Source organism: Lepisosteus oculatus, chromosome 20 (genome assembly GCF_040954835.1).
Source record: "Lepisosteus oculatus isolate fLepOcu1 chromosome 20, fLepOcu1.hap2, whole genome shotgun sequence".
Taxonomy (NCBI): domain Eukaryota; kingdom Metazoa; phylum Chordata; class Actinopteri; order Semionotiformes; family Lepisosteidae; genus Lepisosteus; species Lepisosteus oculatus.
This window is the reverse complement of record NC_090715.1, coordinates 12,813,591-12,832,442: the sequence shown is the minus strand read 5'-3', so window position 1 is coordinate 12,832,442 and position 18,852 is coordinate 12,813,591. Positions and strand designations below refer to the sequence as shown.

Below are 18,852 nucleotides of genomic sequence, written 5' to 3'. Positions count from 1 at the left end.
AAGCTGGCTCAGTAGGGACAAGAGTAATGTTTAACTCTTCACGTGTTGCTGCGGTGAAGGCTGTTTGTTTTTCAGAACAGAGTGTTCTACTACAAGAGGTCCAGGCTTCTTCTACCCCGTCTGTTACACATGTAGGACACATCCTCAAGGTTCTGTAGCAGAAAAGCCTCACCACCCCTGAGACCACCGTGGCAATGAGTGGTAACAATGAGCAGTAAGACCAATATCTTACTTTAACTGTAAGAGCCTGGAGAGCACGGACTCTTACCTGAAAATGTCTTATCCTGTACGTTGTGGGTCTCCAACTCAGGCCCTGAAGAGCTCCATCCAGCAGGTGTTAACAGGTCACAATTAAAGAAGCAATTTCAGAAGACGTGAAGAGTTTCAGAGTCATGCACTAAGCAGATAATTTGTTTAAAGATCATTTGGGACCAATTATCTGAGCAGTCTTTACCCCTCGATAAACGAAGCCCCCTGAATTCAACAGTTTGCTCCATTAATCAAATTCTTACACGTGTTCCCGTTGTTTGGAAACAAGATATGTCAGGCAGCCTATTAAAATTAACTGGATTACTGCTCTCCAGGAGCAGGTGTTTGGAGATTTGGAGACCGCGGTTAGATTGAAAATGCACAGTACCGTATGTGTGCGAAAAAGTTTTTTTTTCCCCCGAGGGGGTCTAATACAGTATCAAAGGGTAAACTGATAACTGGCTATTGCTGCGCCATATCTCAGCGTAAATAGACCGCTTTGAAGTGAAGAGGTTTCTAGAGCTTTCGAATGATGTTTTCCACAAGTGGAAAGGTATTTAATGACGCAGCATAAGGTCGCTGACCCCCTACGTGCCGAGGAGTAGAATGACAAAGTAAAAACTGTGATGTTTACTCTTGGCATGGTGTTTGGATACACTTTGTAACTATTTCGCTTTTCCCCACTCTTGTTTTGAGATGTATTTTGTTTAATTTGGAATCGGCTGTTGTTTGTTTATGCCTATGATATCGGCAACAACCCCTGGACTGCACTAAGAGGTAAAATGGCTCTCCGACAACCCCACCGCCCATAGAGCAGCTCCTCATTTGACAGGCTCCGAGCTGCTCAGCGAGGTTAATCACCGGTTAAAGCATAGGGACTGGGGACGTTTTACTGGTTCCAGCGAGAGTTGACGTCGACTAATCCCAACAGTAGTGCTTCCGCCCATTCATTTTCTAATCGCTTCTTCCAATTCAACTTCGGACTATCCAGGCAAGCAACGTGCGCAAGGCAGGGTACACCCTGGACAGGACGCCAGTCCATCGCAGGACAGACACACACAAACACAGGACGCGGGCACATTCACAGCAGGGCCCATTTTCATGTAAGTGAGTTCACCTGCCAGTGTATATGTGAACAGTGTGGAGGAAACCAGAGCGTCCGGGTGACACCCACGAGGAAACGAACAGAGCAGACAAACCACACACAGACAGCGGCCCAGGTCTAGAATTGAACCCGGGGCCACAGCACCGTGAAGCTGGGGTGTTGTTGAACACATTTTAAATTGGCCCTTTTCTCTCAACCTTTTCAAATAAGTATTATCGGAAACAAACTGTACAACACCCTCCATCTCCCTGGAGTGATGACTCTCAGGTCTTGCAACAACACAGAATGAATAGCCGAGGAATGATTTTTGGAATAGCAGGTACAAACGAGGACAGTAGGCAAGACTGTTCCCGAACCACCCTGAGGTCCTGGGTTCCAGAGTCGGAGGCCTTCTGTGTGGCGTTTGCATGTTCTCTTCTGCATTCGCCACGTATCCTCCTTATTTACAAACACGGAGGTTATGTGTGCTTGCGTCTAGATTGTCCACACACGCGCGTCCGGGTTCAGGCGAGGGAAATAAGTGATTTTTGGTACTACATGAAATGACCACGATAAAGAAAATGTTACCCCTTTAATAACGTTGACACTTTGTTGAGAGCCAATCAGGTAACTAACCATTCTGGCACGTTCAAATGCAAATAATACATTGCAAAAAAATAACTGATACGTAGTGCTTTTTCTGAGATTGTCTTTCGAATATTTCTATGAATTGATGAAAACTGCTCACCGTTGTAGTCTTTCATGTTTAACATAACCGCCCCCCTTTCACAATTAGGACTAGATTAAAACAATCCTTTTTTTTTTCAGAGAAAACTTAGTCAAAGAAGAAATGCTTCGTATGCAAACAGAATAAGAATGGGTTTGCTTTAGCCTAGGTAATTCACGAAATAAGAGTCGCCAAGAGCACGATAGACGGGGCGGATTATGTGTTTTGAGCGTCTAACTGCAGTATGTTTTCGGAACACGATGTGCTTAAAGCGCAGGAAGAAACCGGGGGCGCGGCTCGCTGAGTCTTGGGGGTTCCAGCACGCGGCTTTCCGGGCTGTAAGAGGCAGAACATACAAAGGGTTAAGGAACGTGCCCTGTTCCAAAAGTTTTACATTTCTGGAATGATGTAACAAGGGTGTAGGGTACAGCCCTAAGTCAGCACCAATGAAAGAAATGGGCTCGTTTCGACGCCCATTTTTGTGGACCGATATATAGCAACAGGCTAAAGCAATTTTAACCATTCCGATATAAAAATAATTTAAAAATCAATCAAGTTCGTGGATAAAGAACTCTGTCATCCTTCTGTAAGGTATTTTTTTCATTTTCTAAGATCTGTTGTGATATATATATATATTAAGTGTAGCTCAATACCTGTAAAATTGGCATTTGTCAGTTTGATCATTAGACATTAGAAAGATATTGAAATACTTTCACCCTATTCTTGATTAAACTGCCGGGGGCAGAAAGTTTAATAGCCATTAAAATACTTGATCCTTTTCAGAAATGTGTAGTTTTCTGATAATGAATGGGAAACATTCACATTCATATTAATTTGCGCAAAGCATGCGTTCTCATTGATGCGGGGATGGTGGTTTAGTGCTCACAGATTTCGATGCAGGTTAGTTAGTAGAGGTTCACTTACAATGCGATTCTCAGTGCTTGTGTACAGAAGTCAGGTTTTCCGGTCGATTTCTTTAAAAAAAACTATTTCATTCATAAGCAGTAATTCATAATTACTAGAGACGGACAGGGGGCTTTTCGCCAGAAAAGTTATATATATATATAGGTTTTAGATTTGTGGACCTTCAGGGAATAGGAAATATTAACTGTAACAGCAAATTTTCTCAAGCCCAAATTGCAGCATCTACTGTACCTGTTTAATTTGCTCCAGGTTTTTGACGCTGTTCCCTGCAGGCTTGCTGAGCTATTTTGTCCCCGGTGTAGGTGCTGCAGACATGGAGAACGAATCCTACGTGATCCAGATGAACGGGAACGGCGTGCATCACGTCAGCGTGAACGGGAGCTTCTGCCCAGCGAAGCTGAAGAGCCGCATTCCCAGGTGGAACATCAGAGCCTCCGAAATGTCCAAGAGAACTTTAAACCCCATCAGAGCCATTGTGGACGGCATGAAAATCCAGCCCAACCCCAATAAACAAATGATTGCTTTGTCAATAGGTGAGTGACATTAGACAATTGCTCCCCGCGTCCGTTTCTGTAATTTATATTTGTAAACATGACAGCTAAATCGTTTTTTATTTTTAAGTCCTGAGTTCCGTGACCATACATTTAAACCAAGAATTATCTGTTCGCGTTATGAAATTTTAGCTCATTCCTGGGTTATTTGGCGTGAGGTGATTGAGGTCGATTGTAGAGCCCAGGACCAGCTCGGCGCGGAGAGAGCGCTGCGCTCCGGGAGCGAGGAGCGCGCATCTCCAGCCGGCAGGCGCGCCGCTGCTGCTGGCTCACCGCCGAGGGAGGCTGTGAGCATGCTGTGAGCCTTTGGTGTTTTAGCGACCAAGACATTAAGACCCGGAGCCTCCCGGTGTTGTGAAGTCCAGCACACCCTTCCAGAAGAAAGTACAAATTCAGAGAAGAGTCAGAAGCATCATTTTCATGCTCAAAGGGGGGGATAACTTCAACTTTAAAGGGAATTCATGAATGTACGCGGTCTAAGTAGTCCAAAAAAAAAAAGAGTCTGCAATAGCTCTTGCAGGTGTCATTTTATCACTGCACCACCTCTTACTTTCCTTTCTTCACCCAGGTGACCCAACTGTATTCGGGAACCTGCCCACAGATGATGAAGTGCTGATAGCCATGACAGAGGCCATCACCTCACAGAAGTTCAATGGTTATGCGCCTTCAATAGGTGATTAGCCTTGGTTCTTACAAACGCCTGGAGGCAGAAATGGAAGACGGACTCATTCTCTGGCAAGCACATGGTGCTTCCTGTTGTCTGATAATCAGATTCAGGCGCCAACAGTGCCTTCTTATTCATCTTATTCAGACTCCCCCTCTTAATAAACACATGCTGATCTGTTTTTTGCTTCATAAAAAATAAAATGGCTGTGCACATCGTAAAGGAAGCTTACTGTATTGACAGCTTACCTTCTCCTTATGTAATTGTGCTTAAATTACACATAATTCTGTCCTTCCTTTGACAGGGTACCAGAGCAGTCGAGAGGCAGTTGCCAATTTCTATAGCTGCCCAGAGGCACTCTTGGAGGCTAAGGTAAGGCTTTACTTTATCCATGTCCCATCATTGGTGGGTCTTGCAGAAATGCAGGCAGCTTCTAAAAGTTAGTTGGTCTGCTCAAACACCTGCAGCACCCTGGTGCAATGAGGTGTGTTGTGGGACCAGAGGAGAATGCATTCTCATTGGACACCAGAGGTGGCTGACATCACTGATGTTCACCAATGGAAGCAAGGGATCATTCATGCATAGAAATAGTAGTCACACTGAGCCACTAGCTTCTATAAGTGTGTGGTCTCACTGTACTGGGGGATGGCTTAGCAATCAAGCCAGTAACACTTTAGAAAAAAAGAAAACGTCTGATTTATTCATTGTAAAGATGGCCAAGAGCTTAAAGTTTGATAGGACTTTTGGATAAAAAAGAGTGTCAATGGAAATATGCTCATTTAAGAACAGGAGAGTCAAATTGGTTTGTTCACATGCAGTTAGACCTCAACGAATTAAGAAGATGTGATTTTAGACATGACTATCCCAATCAATACCAAAATCAGTACATTACCAAAGACAGAGACATCACGTTCAGCCATTAGCTATACAAGAGTAGCTCAAACACAGTGTTTTTGCACTGAAGTAGGCAGTGCAGAAAAATAATATGTGAGTTTATAAAACAGTAGTATGTGTTAGGATTTATAGGGGTTTTTGATGACTAGGAGAACTGCTACTGTGATTTCTTTCAGTGTCCCTAATATCACCACAGTGACACAGTGCTCTTCCGTTGTTCCTGACAGGATGTCATCCTGACCAGTGGCTGCAGTCAAGCCATTGAGCTGTCTATTGGGGTCCTGTGTAACCCTGGCCAAAACATTCTGGTACCCTGTCCTGGTTTCTCTCTCTATAAGACTTTGGCGGTGTCCATGGGGATTGAGGTGAAGCTCTACAATTTGCTGGTAAGAGTTTTGAATGTTTCTCTTTCAGTTTAGAGACCAAAATCTGCTATGGGCAATTTGGTAATGAGGGATCATTTGCATCACAAAACATGCCTTGTTAAATTCTGCCATGTTAAAGATTGCAAGATATCAGTTTGTGCAGTTCTATCACATAAAGAAAGTAAAGAGAGCACATCTGGAAAAAAAACAAGCTTGTCAATGAGTTAGGCAAAGAATGTTTTATTTTACGTCTGCCTGCTGCACAGAACGGACCCCACAACATCTGCTCCTGGTTACACAGGGTGTTTCACCCCCACTCCCCCCCTACTCACCCATATCAGGCCACAAGCATGCAAGTTCATTCTCCACCAATGGCGCAAGAGTTTCAGCTGAGGCTGCTCCTTCCCTGCTTGCAGTCTGGTAAAGGAACAAAAAAAACACAGGTACTCTGATCTGCAAGTTAAAAGGCTCAGGATGACTGGTGGTGACAGCTATAATTCCTACATACAAAACTACATAAATGTGAACATCATAGAACATTTTGTTAATCAAATTGTGCCATTCAGTCACTTACTGTAGGAGACCTGACACCGAGTTACTGCTACCAAAAAAAAGAAACACTTTCAAAGTTTTTTTGTGCTCGTAAAAAATGGTTAAGTAATTCTGCATTCTCTTTTAGCCTGAAAAATCTTGGGAAGTTGACTTGAAGCACCTGGAGTCACTCATTGATGACAAGACAGCCTGCATCATTGTAAACAACCCATCTAACCCCTGTGGTTCTGTCTTCAGTAAATCCCACATTCAGAAGATCCTTGCAGGTCAGTCTCTTAGTGTATGACGTCGCACTGGTATAGCCGTGAATCCGCTGTAGAGATTTACCATGGTATTTGCAGGCCAATTCCAGACATTTATTGTGATTTTTCTCTCTCTCTTTTGGTCTAAATTAAGTTGAATTAACTTATTTTCTACAATTCACATGAGTGTTGTAGACGGTAAAACCTTGGTTTTCCAAGGTATCATAGTACCTGTGTAGTACAATGTTTGTCTGCTCATACTCCAGGAAATAATGATATTAAGACATGAAAGGAAGACGATTGTATTGTGCTAATTTGACCATTTCAGAGACTTGACCAGATAACACATTCTTTGTTATAAATGTACATGTTACAGTACATCATATTTCTGTAAAGTTGCTTAATTTTTATATGGTGTAGTAAATTAAATTAAGAAGTGATAGATATAAGGTAGATTATAACTGCATCTGCAGGCTGTTACCATCTAGAATTAATCCATCTCTCAGGAAGAATTCTGTCAGTACTTTATGATTGTAAAAGTTTGTACTGTTTCCTATAGATTAACTAGTCTATTGATTTGAAGATCATGCGATATACATATTTATGCATTTTGACTCCCTTAGTCTGTAGCATTTCACTTGTTTGACTCTCAGGCTATTTATCGTTCATTCCAGTTGCTTCCAGACACTGTGTCCCAATACTGGCTGATGAAATCTATGGTGACATGGTAAGTCCATTAATGAGCTACAAAATGCAAACTGACATACTTAGATGACTGACAAGACTCCTTTATGCTAGAAAAACAGGCTCGGTTTTCCAAAGCAATTATTTTCTATTTTTTAAATGTTACTTCCTAGACACATTCAGTATTATTAAGCACACTGGTCTGTGAGCTGTGACTTTAAGCTGTGGTCACGTTGAAATACCTGTAATTGGTGCTGCTGGAGTTCTCTGTGTGACACCCAGCACAAACTACAAACTAGGCACATTCTTTTCCTCAGAAAGTATGAGAAGTTTTCGTCAGCTCTCTGTGCTCCTCTTGTTCTCGATCTGACTCGGGCTTCTGTGTTGTAACAGCAACCTACATCAGCGTTTGTGAGGGATTAGTGATCTACCTCTGAATGAAGCTCTGGTATCACTTGATTTGAATCATAGGCTTTAATCAGTGGAGCCGATACGCACAAAGTAAAGCGAGATGGCATTGCGGACCCTGTGAACTACCTGTTTTAGAGACTGAATGAAATAAGGACCCTGGGCGAAGCTCCTTTTTGAAGGGCTCCTGAGCACGGTATTGGAAAAAAAAAATATTGACACATGCCAATTCACATTTACTATAATTCATTTTCTTTGCTGTTTGCTTTATTCAAATTTTAGACAGAAACTAGAAATGAAGAAACCCCACAAGAAATGTGCCTGTTGCTGCTGACGTCACCTCCGTTACATAGAAAACGATATTATCACGATAAAGTATACTGCGGTAGATGATTGTAAAGTCAGTATCGCATGGCTACTAAATCTGTAGCATGGTTAAGAAGGACACAACAATGAGAATGATTTTCATACGAGAAACAGGGTGTACACATGTACATCTTTCTTCTAGTCACACTTCTAATATTGCCTCAATCTTAACATCTTTCATGTACAAATTAAGGTTGTGCAGGACCAGGTGACTGATTTTTGTGTAGTGATTTCTTTTTGTCCATCTGAAAAAAGAAAACCCTAAGAATTAAAATTCCACTGCTCATTTCTTTATTGACACCAGGTGCATCATTAAATCCCTACCAAAATTTATTCCGATTGCGATGAAATGCATTCTGTATTTTCCCATTACAGAAGAATCTGAGTCTTGAAACAAAACCTTTCCAAGTTACAATAATTTTCACAATACTTTTAAGCCCCATTCTGTAACAAATAGTGTTTTAATGTTTGTGAGATTTAATTTGCCATTTGTGACAGGTTGTTCATAATGACTTGATCTTAATAAACCTGTCAAACTAATGTGTTTTACTCAGTGCCAGTCATTTCCATATGTACTGTACCTATTGTGACATTAGGCAATACGTAAAAAGTTTAGAGGTGAGGAACTCTTTCCTTAATTTTTTAGCATTGATGAAAAGCAGGTACACCCAGCCCCATATTACACAAGAGTGGGATCACATTGCGTTGTTTGCGTTGTGTCCCATAATGCTTTGCAGATGGTGGAAAAGTTTCTATTTTTCATATTGTGCCTAAACCCCCTCTCTGCCCTCCTCTAACCCAACCCACCCCCAATGACACCCATTACTCCAAAAGGCCACGAAAAAAACCTACCGAAAGCCACATCTGCTCCTCAGTGAATTCTAAAAAACTAAAATAACTGAGGAGAAACAATAATCCTGAGTTGCTGTCTCTTCTGAATGAAGACTTCAGGCTTGGAAAAAAAAACACGCGTCGGCTGTGTTTCTGTGTTAGTCCTGTGCAGTGTATGAAGGCAGCATGTGTGCGGCAGAGAGCTGTTCTCCTGCCAAGTGCTTTAATGGGAAACAGTCGCCACAGTGACTTTGCACTTTTTCAGGCTCGCTGTGGCTTCGGCTCCAGCCCTCTCCCACTTAATCACAACCAGATCCACCTCCTTTTATGTGTCTTCTTTGTTCACGTCGTGAGCAGGACTGTCTAAATTCTTCCTTGTTTTTTGGGTTTTTTTGTTTTGTGAGAATAAAGCTATATTAGCTACAGGCCCTTTGGTTATTGTACAGGTCAGGTATGTGAGGTGCTCTCAGCACAAACTGCAGGTTCGTGTCTCACACGGGTTTGAGCAAGGCCGTGGACATAGTGGTGCATTCTAAGGCACTCTCAGAAAAAGGGCTTGTAGCACATGTCCCACGCTGTGTTAGATCTGTAACATCCTACGGCTTCTTGGTGGAATGCTCATCCGTTGTGACCTAACTGTAGTTAGCACTGTGCTAGTTCTCTTCCGCTCTCTGTGGAAAATTGTTGATGATGGGAAAACTCTGTGGAGAAGAGTTTTACAACCTGTTTGTCCAAGGGGCTCCTTTATATGCTTATTAACACCCCAAGTGCAATTAAAAGGAAATTGAAATATGAGGCAGTGGGGCACTTTCTAAAGGGTTGCTGACAAAGAATTACATTGCATGTTCGTATGATACTGTAGCAGGTAACATTTGATTTTTAATCGATAATGTGTGACTTATTTTACTGTATACCGGTCTTCTTGTCAACATCTTTATTTCCAATACTGTGACCTGTGAAGTAGCTGAGTCTAATGGCCTACCCAGTCATAGCTCTTAAACTAATTCTGTTCTGTGTCCGTATAAGGATGGATGTCCTTTTTGCACTCTTTGAAAAACACAGGCTTTACTTGACACTCACAAACAGGAAAGGCACATTCTGTGCTTTCTTTAAATGAATGTAGTAGCTCAGCATATACATTCATTCGCTTTTCCTCCACATCTTCCTGTTATATGGCCAGTTCTTTCCAAGCAGTAAGTCCACAGAACAGCGCCACGATGAACACATTCCCCAGTCCACCAGTCAGCAGCTGAGACCTGCAGAGCGGTGGGTCTAGAGACTCAACTGCAATTGCTAACCACCACTGTTTCATTCACTCACTTGCTGTATCTGTTCAGTTGTACTTTCTCTAATTTTCCACAAGTTATGCGGTCGGCAAAGTGCTCAAACTCAAGCGATATGTCAGTGTTGCCTTCCTCAGTGCATGAAAAGGCAACGCCTTGTCCACATTCCTTTGCATATTACACTCTCTGTGAGTTATAATACAGCATTGGGTCTGACAGACGCTGCTCACCAAGAATGCTGTAGATCCAGATGAACCAGATCCAAATCCATGTCCTTTGATTACCCTTCAGGGTGTTTTTAACTATTTCAAAAGTTGTTCATTTCAGACCCATGTCATTCTCCCCCTTCCCTGAAAAAGCCTGTGTGAATTCCTCCGTCTGACGGCTGAATCCGTGCCTCCGGTGTCCTCGCAGGTTTTCCCAGGATGCACGTTCCACGCCATGGCCCCTCTGAGTGCCGACGTGCCCATCCTGTCCTGCGGAGGGCTGGCCAAGCGGTGGCTGGTCCCGGGCTGGAGGCTGGGCTGGATCCTCATTCATGACCGCAGTAACGCCTTCGGGTCCGAGGTGAGGAGGCTGCTGGTGGAGCTGACGTCACGGCTCTTATTTTTCAGAGAGGCTCGGTGTTGAGCTTTAACTTGAACTTTCTCTCTGTTCTGGTGACGCAGGGCTCGTTAGTCACTCAGTTAATGTCATTTACTGATTTCAGTATTTGTACACTCTGGCGAATGGTCTTCTCTCTTTACGATCTTTACGTTTCTAGGGAAAGCAGTATGATATATATTTATCACTTTACTGCATCAGACCTGCTGATGAACTTCTAAATATGAAGAAAAAAAAAACATACAAACTGTATAGTATGTATTTCAGATTTTATATTTGACCAGGGGGAATTGGTATCTATTAATGACAGTAATTCTTACACTGCTGCATGGTCATTCGGTCATTAGCTATGCAGTTAGACATCCACTTCATCGTTAAATACACAGAAAAGCAAGCATAATAATTTTAGGTGCATCGTTTAAAGTATCTCTGATCTGAACAGTGTATCCTCTTTTCTTTCATTTCATTTTGCAATTATTTGTTTTGTGACAGATAAGAGAAGGTTTGGTCAAGCTCACCCAGAGGATTCTGGGACCGTGCACAGTTGTCCAAGGTGCCCTGGAGAGTATCCTGAACAAAACATCTCAGGAATTCTATGACAGCACCATCAGCTTCCTGAAAGTGAGTGACAGTCTCCAAACTCTTTAATTTTATTTTGCCAAAAAAGTAATCCACAGGCTGCTACACTGAGGGAAATATAGTGTATCCCATGACATTGCAGGTCTTCCACACAAAGAAATATTGCTCATTGTACTGTATGACCATTCAGAGCTGTTCATTCCTGATCTCAACCTTGATTACTGGCTGGTAGAACTATAAGGACAGTTCTACCTAAATATTTTACTGTTGTTGGATATTAAACTTTCCTATAGTTTCTTTCTGCAGGACCAGCAGTATGTCAGCACACTGGTAATTCACGTGTACTGTATATGGCAGTACTGAAAGGAAAGGGCTAAGCTGGTTAATCTTGAGAAGTCTGTCCCCACTGGTGGACCAATGAACAGAACCTGTAAGCCTGTCAAGAGGCAATGCAGACAAGGGCAGTTTAAGAGATTTATTAGTTTTTCAAGAGTTTTATCAAGAATAGCATCCTTGTATCTCTGTAGGAAATTGATGTTTATTTGATTGTGCTTTTCTTGAAAAGTGGTTTAAAAGACACTGAATCAGGGAAGCTGCTTTTCTTCTGCACCTTTCAGTTGGCATGAAACACAGAAAGAAGGACCACGTGCAATAGCCTGTCCCCATCATTTAAAATGATCCAAATAAGAAGCAAATCACTGGAACACAACTGCAATTCCAGTCTCTCAAATTATTTTTGTATGCAAAATGATTTGTTGTAAATTAATATTTATAAATGCACTAACTCTTGTATTTTTATATGAAATTGCAAATGAAGGATTAAGAGCAGATTCAAATGAGGTTGTTAGGCTCAAAGTATAATCCATTTTGCACAAGGCTGTCTTCTAAAGCTTTTCTCTTTCATGAACATGTTATCACACTGTGATGTCTGTTTATTTTTAGTGCGGGCATTCAAGGCCACATAGGCATCACGCTATTTACCATACGATAAGGATTTTTAAATGACAATTTTTTTGTTTATTTAGTAGGAGAATCGTGTGCTGCCACTAGACAAAAAGTACTGGAGTTTTTGGAAACATCAAATCACTTTTTATTCTCTCTGTCTCCACCTTGTTTGTTTTAGTCCAATTCTGACATCTGTTACAATGCACTTTCCACTGTTCCTGGCCTGACTCCAATAAAACCATCAGGGGCCATGTATATAATGGTGAGTAGACACAGGGTGCTCAATCCTTTGTGAAAATGTTGAAAATGTATTTTTGTCACATGCACTAGCTTTTCATCTCTCACTCAAAGGATCTTAAGATAAATTTACACAAAATTACCAGAGTCTCATTTAAGTGATTCCTGATTGGACAGAAAGTGAAAATGCCAGTGTTATTTTCTGTATTTCTATATAATTTATGTTATAATTGTACTTTATTTAGCTGATGTTATTAACCATTATGACTTCCATTGGTTAATAATCGTTACCTGAACCATTAGCACTACCCTACCCTATCCTACACCAAAAATGTGTCAAGTGCCCGTTGTTGGTGTAACTAAAGCTGACAAACTATAACATCTCTCATATCTGATCACGTTTGGATATAAACCACTTCCTGTCTGAATGTGGTGGGTTCCAAATGAATCTCCACTGGCCTGTGCTTCAACCTCAGCATATTCCAGCTGCAATGGGGACTGGGCTTGTATATCCCAGGGCCCTATTACACACAACTGCAGGGCATCTCACTTCCAGTGCTGTGATGAAAGGACAGACCCCTGTACTCTGTGCATCTTCCTGTTTTATGATGCCACCTCACAGGATCCAATGCCCAGTACTTATAAGCCCAATGAGATTTTCCTTTGATGCTTTTCAAAGGTATGAATAATTAAAATTGTGTTGTAAATTCTAGATTCCTACCTTCCATGCCAAAGACTCTGACTCCATGCCAGTGAAGCTCGAAAGACAAGGTCATCTGTTTATCAAAGCACAGTGATTCAGTGCATTGACCTTAGTAGTTACATATAAATCAGCTGGCACATGAAGAGTTTTGAGCAATGAATGTGGCTGTAGCATATTGTTTCTAGAAAAATTGAGTTTTTGCTGATGCAAAATTATGCAACACCACCACCCGGCCCTATGAATTTAATTATTAGATAATAATTAATTCCATTGTGTAAAACAACAGTTTTGCAACCAAAAAGATGGTGCAAAAATGTGAAACATATTGGCAAAAACCTATATACCGTATATTAAATAAAACTAAATAAAGATCCCTTTATCCTGCAAGACGTCCATACCCTTGGTATAAACACGTTCTATATAACATTCTGCTCTTTTTTATTCTTGGTGTTCTGTCACTTAATATCACTGTCAAGGTTAATCACTGCATAATTTAGATTTAGACAATATTTAATATTTTTCCTTATTCTTCTTGGAAAAACAATTTATAATATATTTAGAGAGTAGAAGAAAAAATAGAAGTCCAGGTCTTACAAAATAGAACATTTTAGAAGTTTTCAGTAGTTAAATTCCTGTTGGGCGTCTTATTCATAGCTGAAGTACTGCACACAAACTCTGTGGAACAGTGAATATTGAACTCTATATTTGCTCTGACTCAAAACATAGTTTAATACAGCAGTTTCCTTCAAGCCTGAATAGTTGTTGTTACGATGTCTGATTCCCTGTAGGTGGGGATTGATATGGAGCGTTTCCCGGAGTTCAAGAATGACGTGGAGTTCACCGAGAGACTAGTGACGGAGCAGTCGGTCTTCTGTCTCCCTGCAACAGTAAGAGTGCCTTTTTTGTGCTGATATGTTTGCTGAAGTCCAGACAAAACAGTAGAAACACTGACAGCCATAATATGCACAGGAGTCCACAGTTCAGAATTCCAGGTAAATTTGGTGTCTGTAGTCTCATATGTAAACCTAAAGAAGCACCTGGTTACACAGGTCATATTAAAACAAGCGTTTTTATCCCTCTGCAGCTACATTCGAACATAAGACTGGGGAGAAATCTTAGGCTGACTTGAGAAACACCCATCGTTTTGGATAGTCTTACTTCTCGGAGATAAAATAAAGAAAAGAGTTTAGAAATGACTGGTAGAAACTTTCTTACCAATTCCACAGTAAGAGGAACTGAACACCTTCTCCTAAGGTCCGATGTTAATAACAGTTCACAACCTTCAGAGCTCAAGGGGAAAGTGCAGAAAATGCATGTGCTTACTGTGGAATTCCTCAAGACAAGAGCTTGGGATCCATTTTAGCCTGGTACTGTATTTCTCAGTGGCTCGCGCAGTGTGGTAAGTGCTCTTGAGAAGAAATTCTGAAACGTGCTTTCAACCCCCCTCAGCCTTTCGAGTACCCAGACTACTTCCGCATCGTGGTGACGGTCCCGGAGGAGATGATGGTGGAGGCTTGCAACCGGATCCGGGAATTCTGTGAGCAGCACTACGACCAGCAGATCCCGGACCTGCAAGACCTGGAGTGCGACAAGTGAGCCCCCAGATCAGGGATGGAGAACTGTAACTAACCGGGCCGAAGCGAACTGGTTTCCCATTTCCCCTTTGACACTTCTAGAACACAAGCTCAGCCATTTTGTTGATATCCATGTAGAGGACAGACTTTCAATGAATAAAAATAGCCATACAGCATCCGCAAGAGCCTGTGGCCAGATGCAGATACACCAGAATTCAGTTGTCCTGTCCTTAGAGGCTGCTACTGTTCAACCACTGCTGCCACCAAATGCTTGTGATAGCAGCCATTCATGTTGAACTCTATATTTTAATCAAAACACTCTTGAGTTGTATTTATATGGCATTAGTCTACTTAGACATTTTTTGTAACCTTACTTGTTTGCTGGCTTTATATGTATAATACTCTGTCTGTTTCATTCATTCAGTATTTATGTCTGTAACCTTTAAAACAATAATGCACATCCAGTCCAATATGGTAACTCCTACATTCCAATGGGACAAACCAGTTTCTGATTTAATATCTTTCTGACTTTATTGGCAGGTGAAAGACACCAAGCTTTATTAAATGGTGTCTACTTGAGTCAGAGAGAAGCAAAATCTCATAATGAACAGACAAGGCTTTGAAAATGATGTGTATTCTCTGCATGTTATAATCCTCTGTCCAAGAAAAGTTTATTAGAACGTATTTAACATTAATAAGCAGTTGCCTGAATGCTTTGAAAGCCTTATTAATATCTTTTTAAAACAAATATCTGTGATGTTTTTATTTCTCACATTTAAGTAGCCGTTTTTTTGTACTGCATCATCTGTCTGCAATTGAGTAGTTAGACGCACCATGACAAACTGTTAAATTACCATTTAGCCAATGCCAAAAGTGTACAAAATAGTATGTCACAGTTTTAGTTGAATGTTTTTTTACTGAAAAAACTATTTAAACAATTAAAAATGTATATCATTTAAAGTCTGTAGCTTGAACTATCAATTTAGGCCACATCCTGGCCTTGTTTTAAGACTATTATCTTGCTCCCTTATTAAAGACTGTTGCAAGAGTAGAGAAAAAGTGTAGTCTTTATATCTAACCTATTAAACCATGGGAGACATGTGGACTGTCATCTTAGTTACACCAAATTCCCCATCTTAAAACATGGCAATGCTTGCAAATGTTAAGTTCTTCCTGTATAAGTGCTTGAGGTTCTATGGATCTGCTAAAGGTGTATGTTACTTTACTCGTGCACACGCCACATTTTCAAGAGATCAGAAACATTTGTTGTGAAGGTATGTGAAATTTACCATGCTGGTCAAAGATAACCTAGAATTCATTTTTTACACACTCGCAAGTCAACTAACTTATTTTGTTTGTGATAAACTGAAAGGATTAAATAATTACAGATACGAAAACACAATGTACTACACTCTTGTTTATAATTACACTATTGTTAAAAATTAGAAGGTGCATTCTGTAAAGCATACACTGTTTGAGTCTCTTCATCTCCTGTGGTGTTGTGAAATTTAAACAAAGGGATATACAGTCACACATGGGCCTTGGCCAGCTTTTGAATCACACTAGACATCACAGCATGGAAAATGCTCAAAGCCGGTTACATTATCCAATAGAAGACCATCACAGAAAAGATTGCATGATCAGCAGGCAAACCAGAAGAGATTTTGCAGAACTGTGTGGGTGTAAAATGTTTGAGCGACTAACAGGTTAATAAATAATTTATTCTAACTTAATTTAAGGCGAAACACCAACAAACACAACCATCTGCAGCCAATCGTGTTGCATATCCTGTAGACATTCACAAAGACTTACAGGTTAAATAGACATCAGATACCCGATGAGGCTCTGTGAGCAAAATATGTGCTTTTTCCTCTTTCCTTTCTATCTTCCACTGGAGAGACTCCAGGTAGTGTGATAACATCTTAGCATCCAGCCTGGAGTCGGAGCAAATCAAAGAGATGCACTGACAATACATTCTTAGTGTGGGATCTTGGTAATTTTTAATAATACAGATTTACGAACACTAACATCCCTCAGAAATGAATCTTTCTGAATGGCTGTATCTCGTCAAGTGAAAGGTATTCTTTCTGGGGTCAAAAAGCCCGATTAAATTCAGGAGAAATTCCAGCAATGCCACGAGTCCTTTCTTTTATATCCTCATCCTATAGGACCCCAGTAGCCCCCCTGGATGTAGCACAGTAGCCATTCTGTGTCAGCAGCCCCATTACATAGCAGCTCAGGTGAAAAGGTGAGAAACTGCTTCACCAGTGAATTAAACTGAAACTGTAAAGTAAAAGATTGTTCAGGTGCAGAGTGGAGTTGAGGCAGGACATGTCACCTGAGGACCAGAGTAAGAAATGTAGCACAAAGTGTAGTATCTGTCTATAGGTAGAAACAACAAAAAAATATAAGGAAAAATCTTCTGCACGTTATTATGTAAAGACTGTTACAAATGCCTACCGCATTAGCATTCATCTTGGGACCGGTCAGATGCTAGGGTGAATTAAGCCTAAAACCAGTTTTTATACCAATGATGTGATGATTTCTACTGCATGGTACCAGTAAGCCTTGCATAACCAGGCTAGTCGTTAGACTCCTAGTCTCAAGCACACATCCAGATGACCATCTGTCAACCAGCAGCCCAGCGTTTGGATTTAATCTTCTCCATGTGTGTGAATACTGACTCATAAAGGTAAGTAGATCTTCAAAATACTTCAGATGTGTCCGTGCCAAACAATGCTGCAAGTCTGAATACATTAAACCAATGTCCACAGTACACGGAAGCACAAAACAAGTAACATTACAAGAGCTTATATTGCAAAGTCTTTAAGCCACCCGATGAAATCTGAAATAATGTCTTGCAGCTGTTCGATGAGGTGACCAATGACAAACTGCACATGCTTTCCACTGGTGTTTTGAGCCTGTCATTGCATGTTTGTTATTCTGCTGCACAGAATAGATTTTGGTTTCAAAGAAATTAATTGTGTGAATATTTTTCTTTTGTCCGACGGCTCTAAGTTTAGTTCATTTAATATATATTAATATGTGACATCAGTTTCCCACTGAAACAAGCTCCACCCTCATACCTGCATTAACCACTACTGACACGCATTAGAACAAAACTGATCATTTAATTTGAAAAATAATCAGGTCTAAATGAAACTAAATTTTGTGAAAACATCTTGGGCAGCCTGTCCAACAGCACACTGTCCCATATCACCATACCTGGATTTTGGTTTGGAAATTCTGGTTCAGAAGGAAGAGCGCCCCCTCCTGGCCCAGTACAACACTTACAACATTCACCTGGTTTTCATTAGAGATCTCCAATCCCAGCACTGTAGCAGCTCCTGAAATCAGAAGTATATCTAAAGGGGGAAAGCTTTTCGGTTAATTGCTGCACAGTATAATGACTAGTAAATGGCTAGATCAAATATAACTTCCTTAATAATTCTGTCTATATATGTATAACAAATTGATACAATGTCCAAGACAAATATTGCATCCGTTTGAGTTAATATAAATATTTAATTGAGTTGTTGAATGTGCTCCAGAACAGCTGCCTTTGCTTTTTTGCCCATTTCAGTCATTTAGCTAAGATGAGGTTTATACAGTTGTGAGGCCTGGTTAAAATCTAGTGCCTCCTCCAATATACCTTGAACCACATCCTCACTATCGCAGATGTAACGTGAGCACAAATGAAATAAAACGCTGGGAGTATAACAAGACAGCAGGAGCCCTGACCCTGGGTGACTATCCTGGCTTGGGGAGTCATGACTTCTGAAAACTCTTACTTGATCTTAAGCAAATGGCATGGCTTCGTTAGACTGCTCGTCCCCTTGAGGTCATTATTTTTTGTAAGCAGTGCCTCAGGAATATTAGGAACGTGGCCACAGAGGAGACTGCCGATATTTTAAGCTTCTTTGCATTTGAAAAGAAGTTACTTCCAAGTACAGGTTGAGCCCCAAGCCCATTTCACTTACAAACAAGTGTGTATGCATGGAGGTTGCATCTAATTTTGGACCAAAGTCCATGCCTTGAACTTCATTCTCCTTTTCCTTATCGCACCAAACCCGCAGTGCTGTTTTCCAAAGCGACTCTTGGCAGTGGAAAACCTCGCGCGGCACGCGTTTGAAAGGATGAACTGGGTACAGGGAGATTCCTGTAACCTACCAAGGTTCTCCTTCGGAATACAGGTCGTGGCTCAAATGGCCGTCACAAGCAATTGAAATGGTCAGCAAGCGGCTTCTTCGGACCTGCTGCTTCATCGCCTGTAGCACGTTCTTGCCCATGCATTGCAGTTGGTTTGGCTCTGTTCCATAGAGCCATAACCCATCGCAAAATCTCTGGTGGAAACAAGTCCTAAAGGTTATCCTCGACTTGTATGGAT

The 18,852-nt window shown here is 41.1% G+C and overlaps 1 protein-coding gene across 2 annotated transcripts; it reads left to right on the top strand.

Annotated features, from left to right (window-relative positions):
• Nucleotides 1–2,500: 2,500 nt before the first annotated feature.
• On the top strand, nucleotides 2,501–15,425 carry tat (tyrosine aminotransferase). 2 transcript variants are annotated; one of them, XM_015368085.2, is made up of 12 exons: nucleotides 2,501–2,646; nucleotides 3,287–3,517; nucleotides 4,104–4,208; nucleotides 4,504–4,571; nucleotides 5,321–5,479; nucleotides 6,138–6,276; nucleotides 6,927–6,979; nucleotides 10,239–10,391; nucleotides 10,920–11,048; nucleotides 12,130–12,213; nucleotides 13,680–13,778; nucleotides 14,341–15,425. In XM_015368085.2, the coding sequence occupies exons 2-12, from the start codon at nucleotides 3,298–3,300 to the stop codon at nucleotides 14,485–14,487; spliced, it is 1,356 nt and encodes a 451-aa protein (XP_015223571.1). In that variant the 5' UTR covers nucleotides 2,501–2,646; nucleotides 3,287–3,297; the 3' UTR covers nucleotides 14,488–15,425. The 2 variants fall into 2 exon arrangements, with proteins under 2 accessions (XP_015223571.1, XP_006641233.1); XM_006641170.3 differs by having other exon boundaries at nucleotides 2,503–2,651.
• The last annotated feature ends 3,427 nt before the right edge of the window (nucleotides 15,426–18,852 follow it).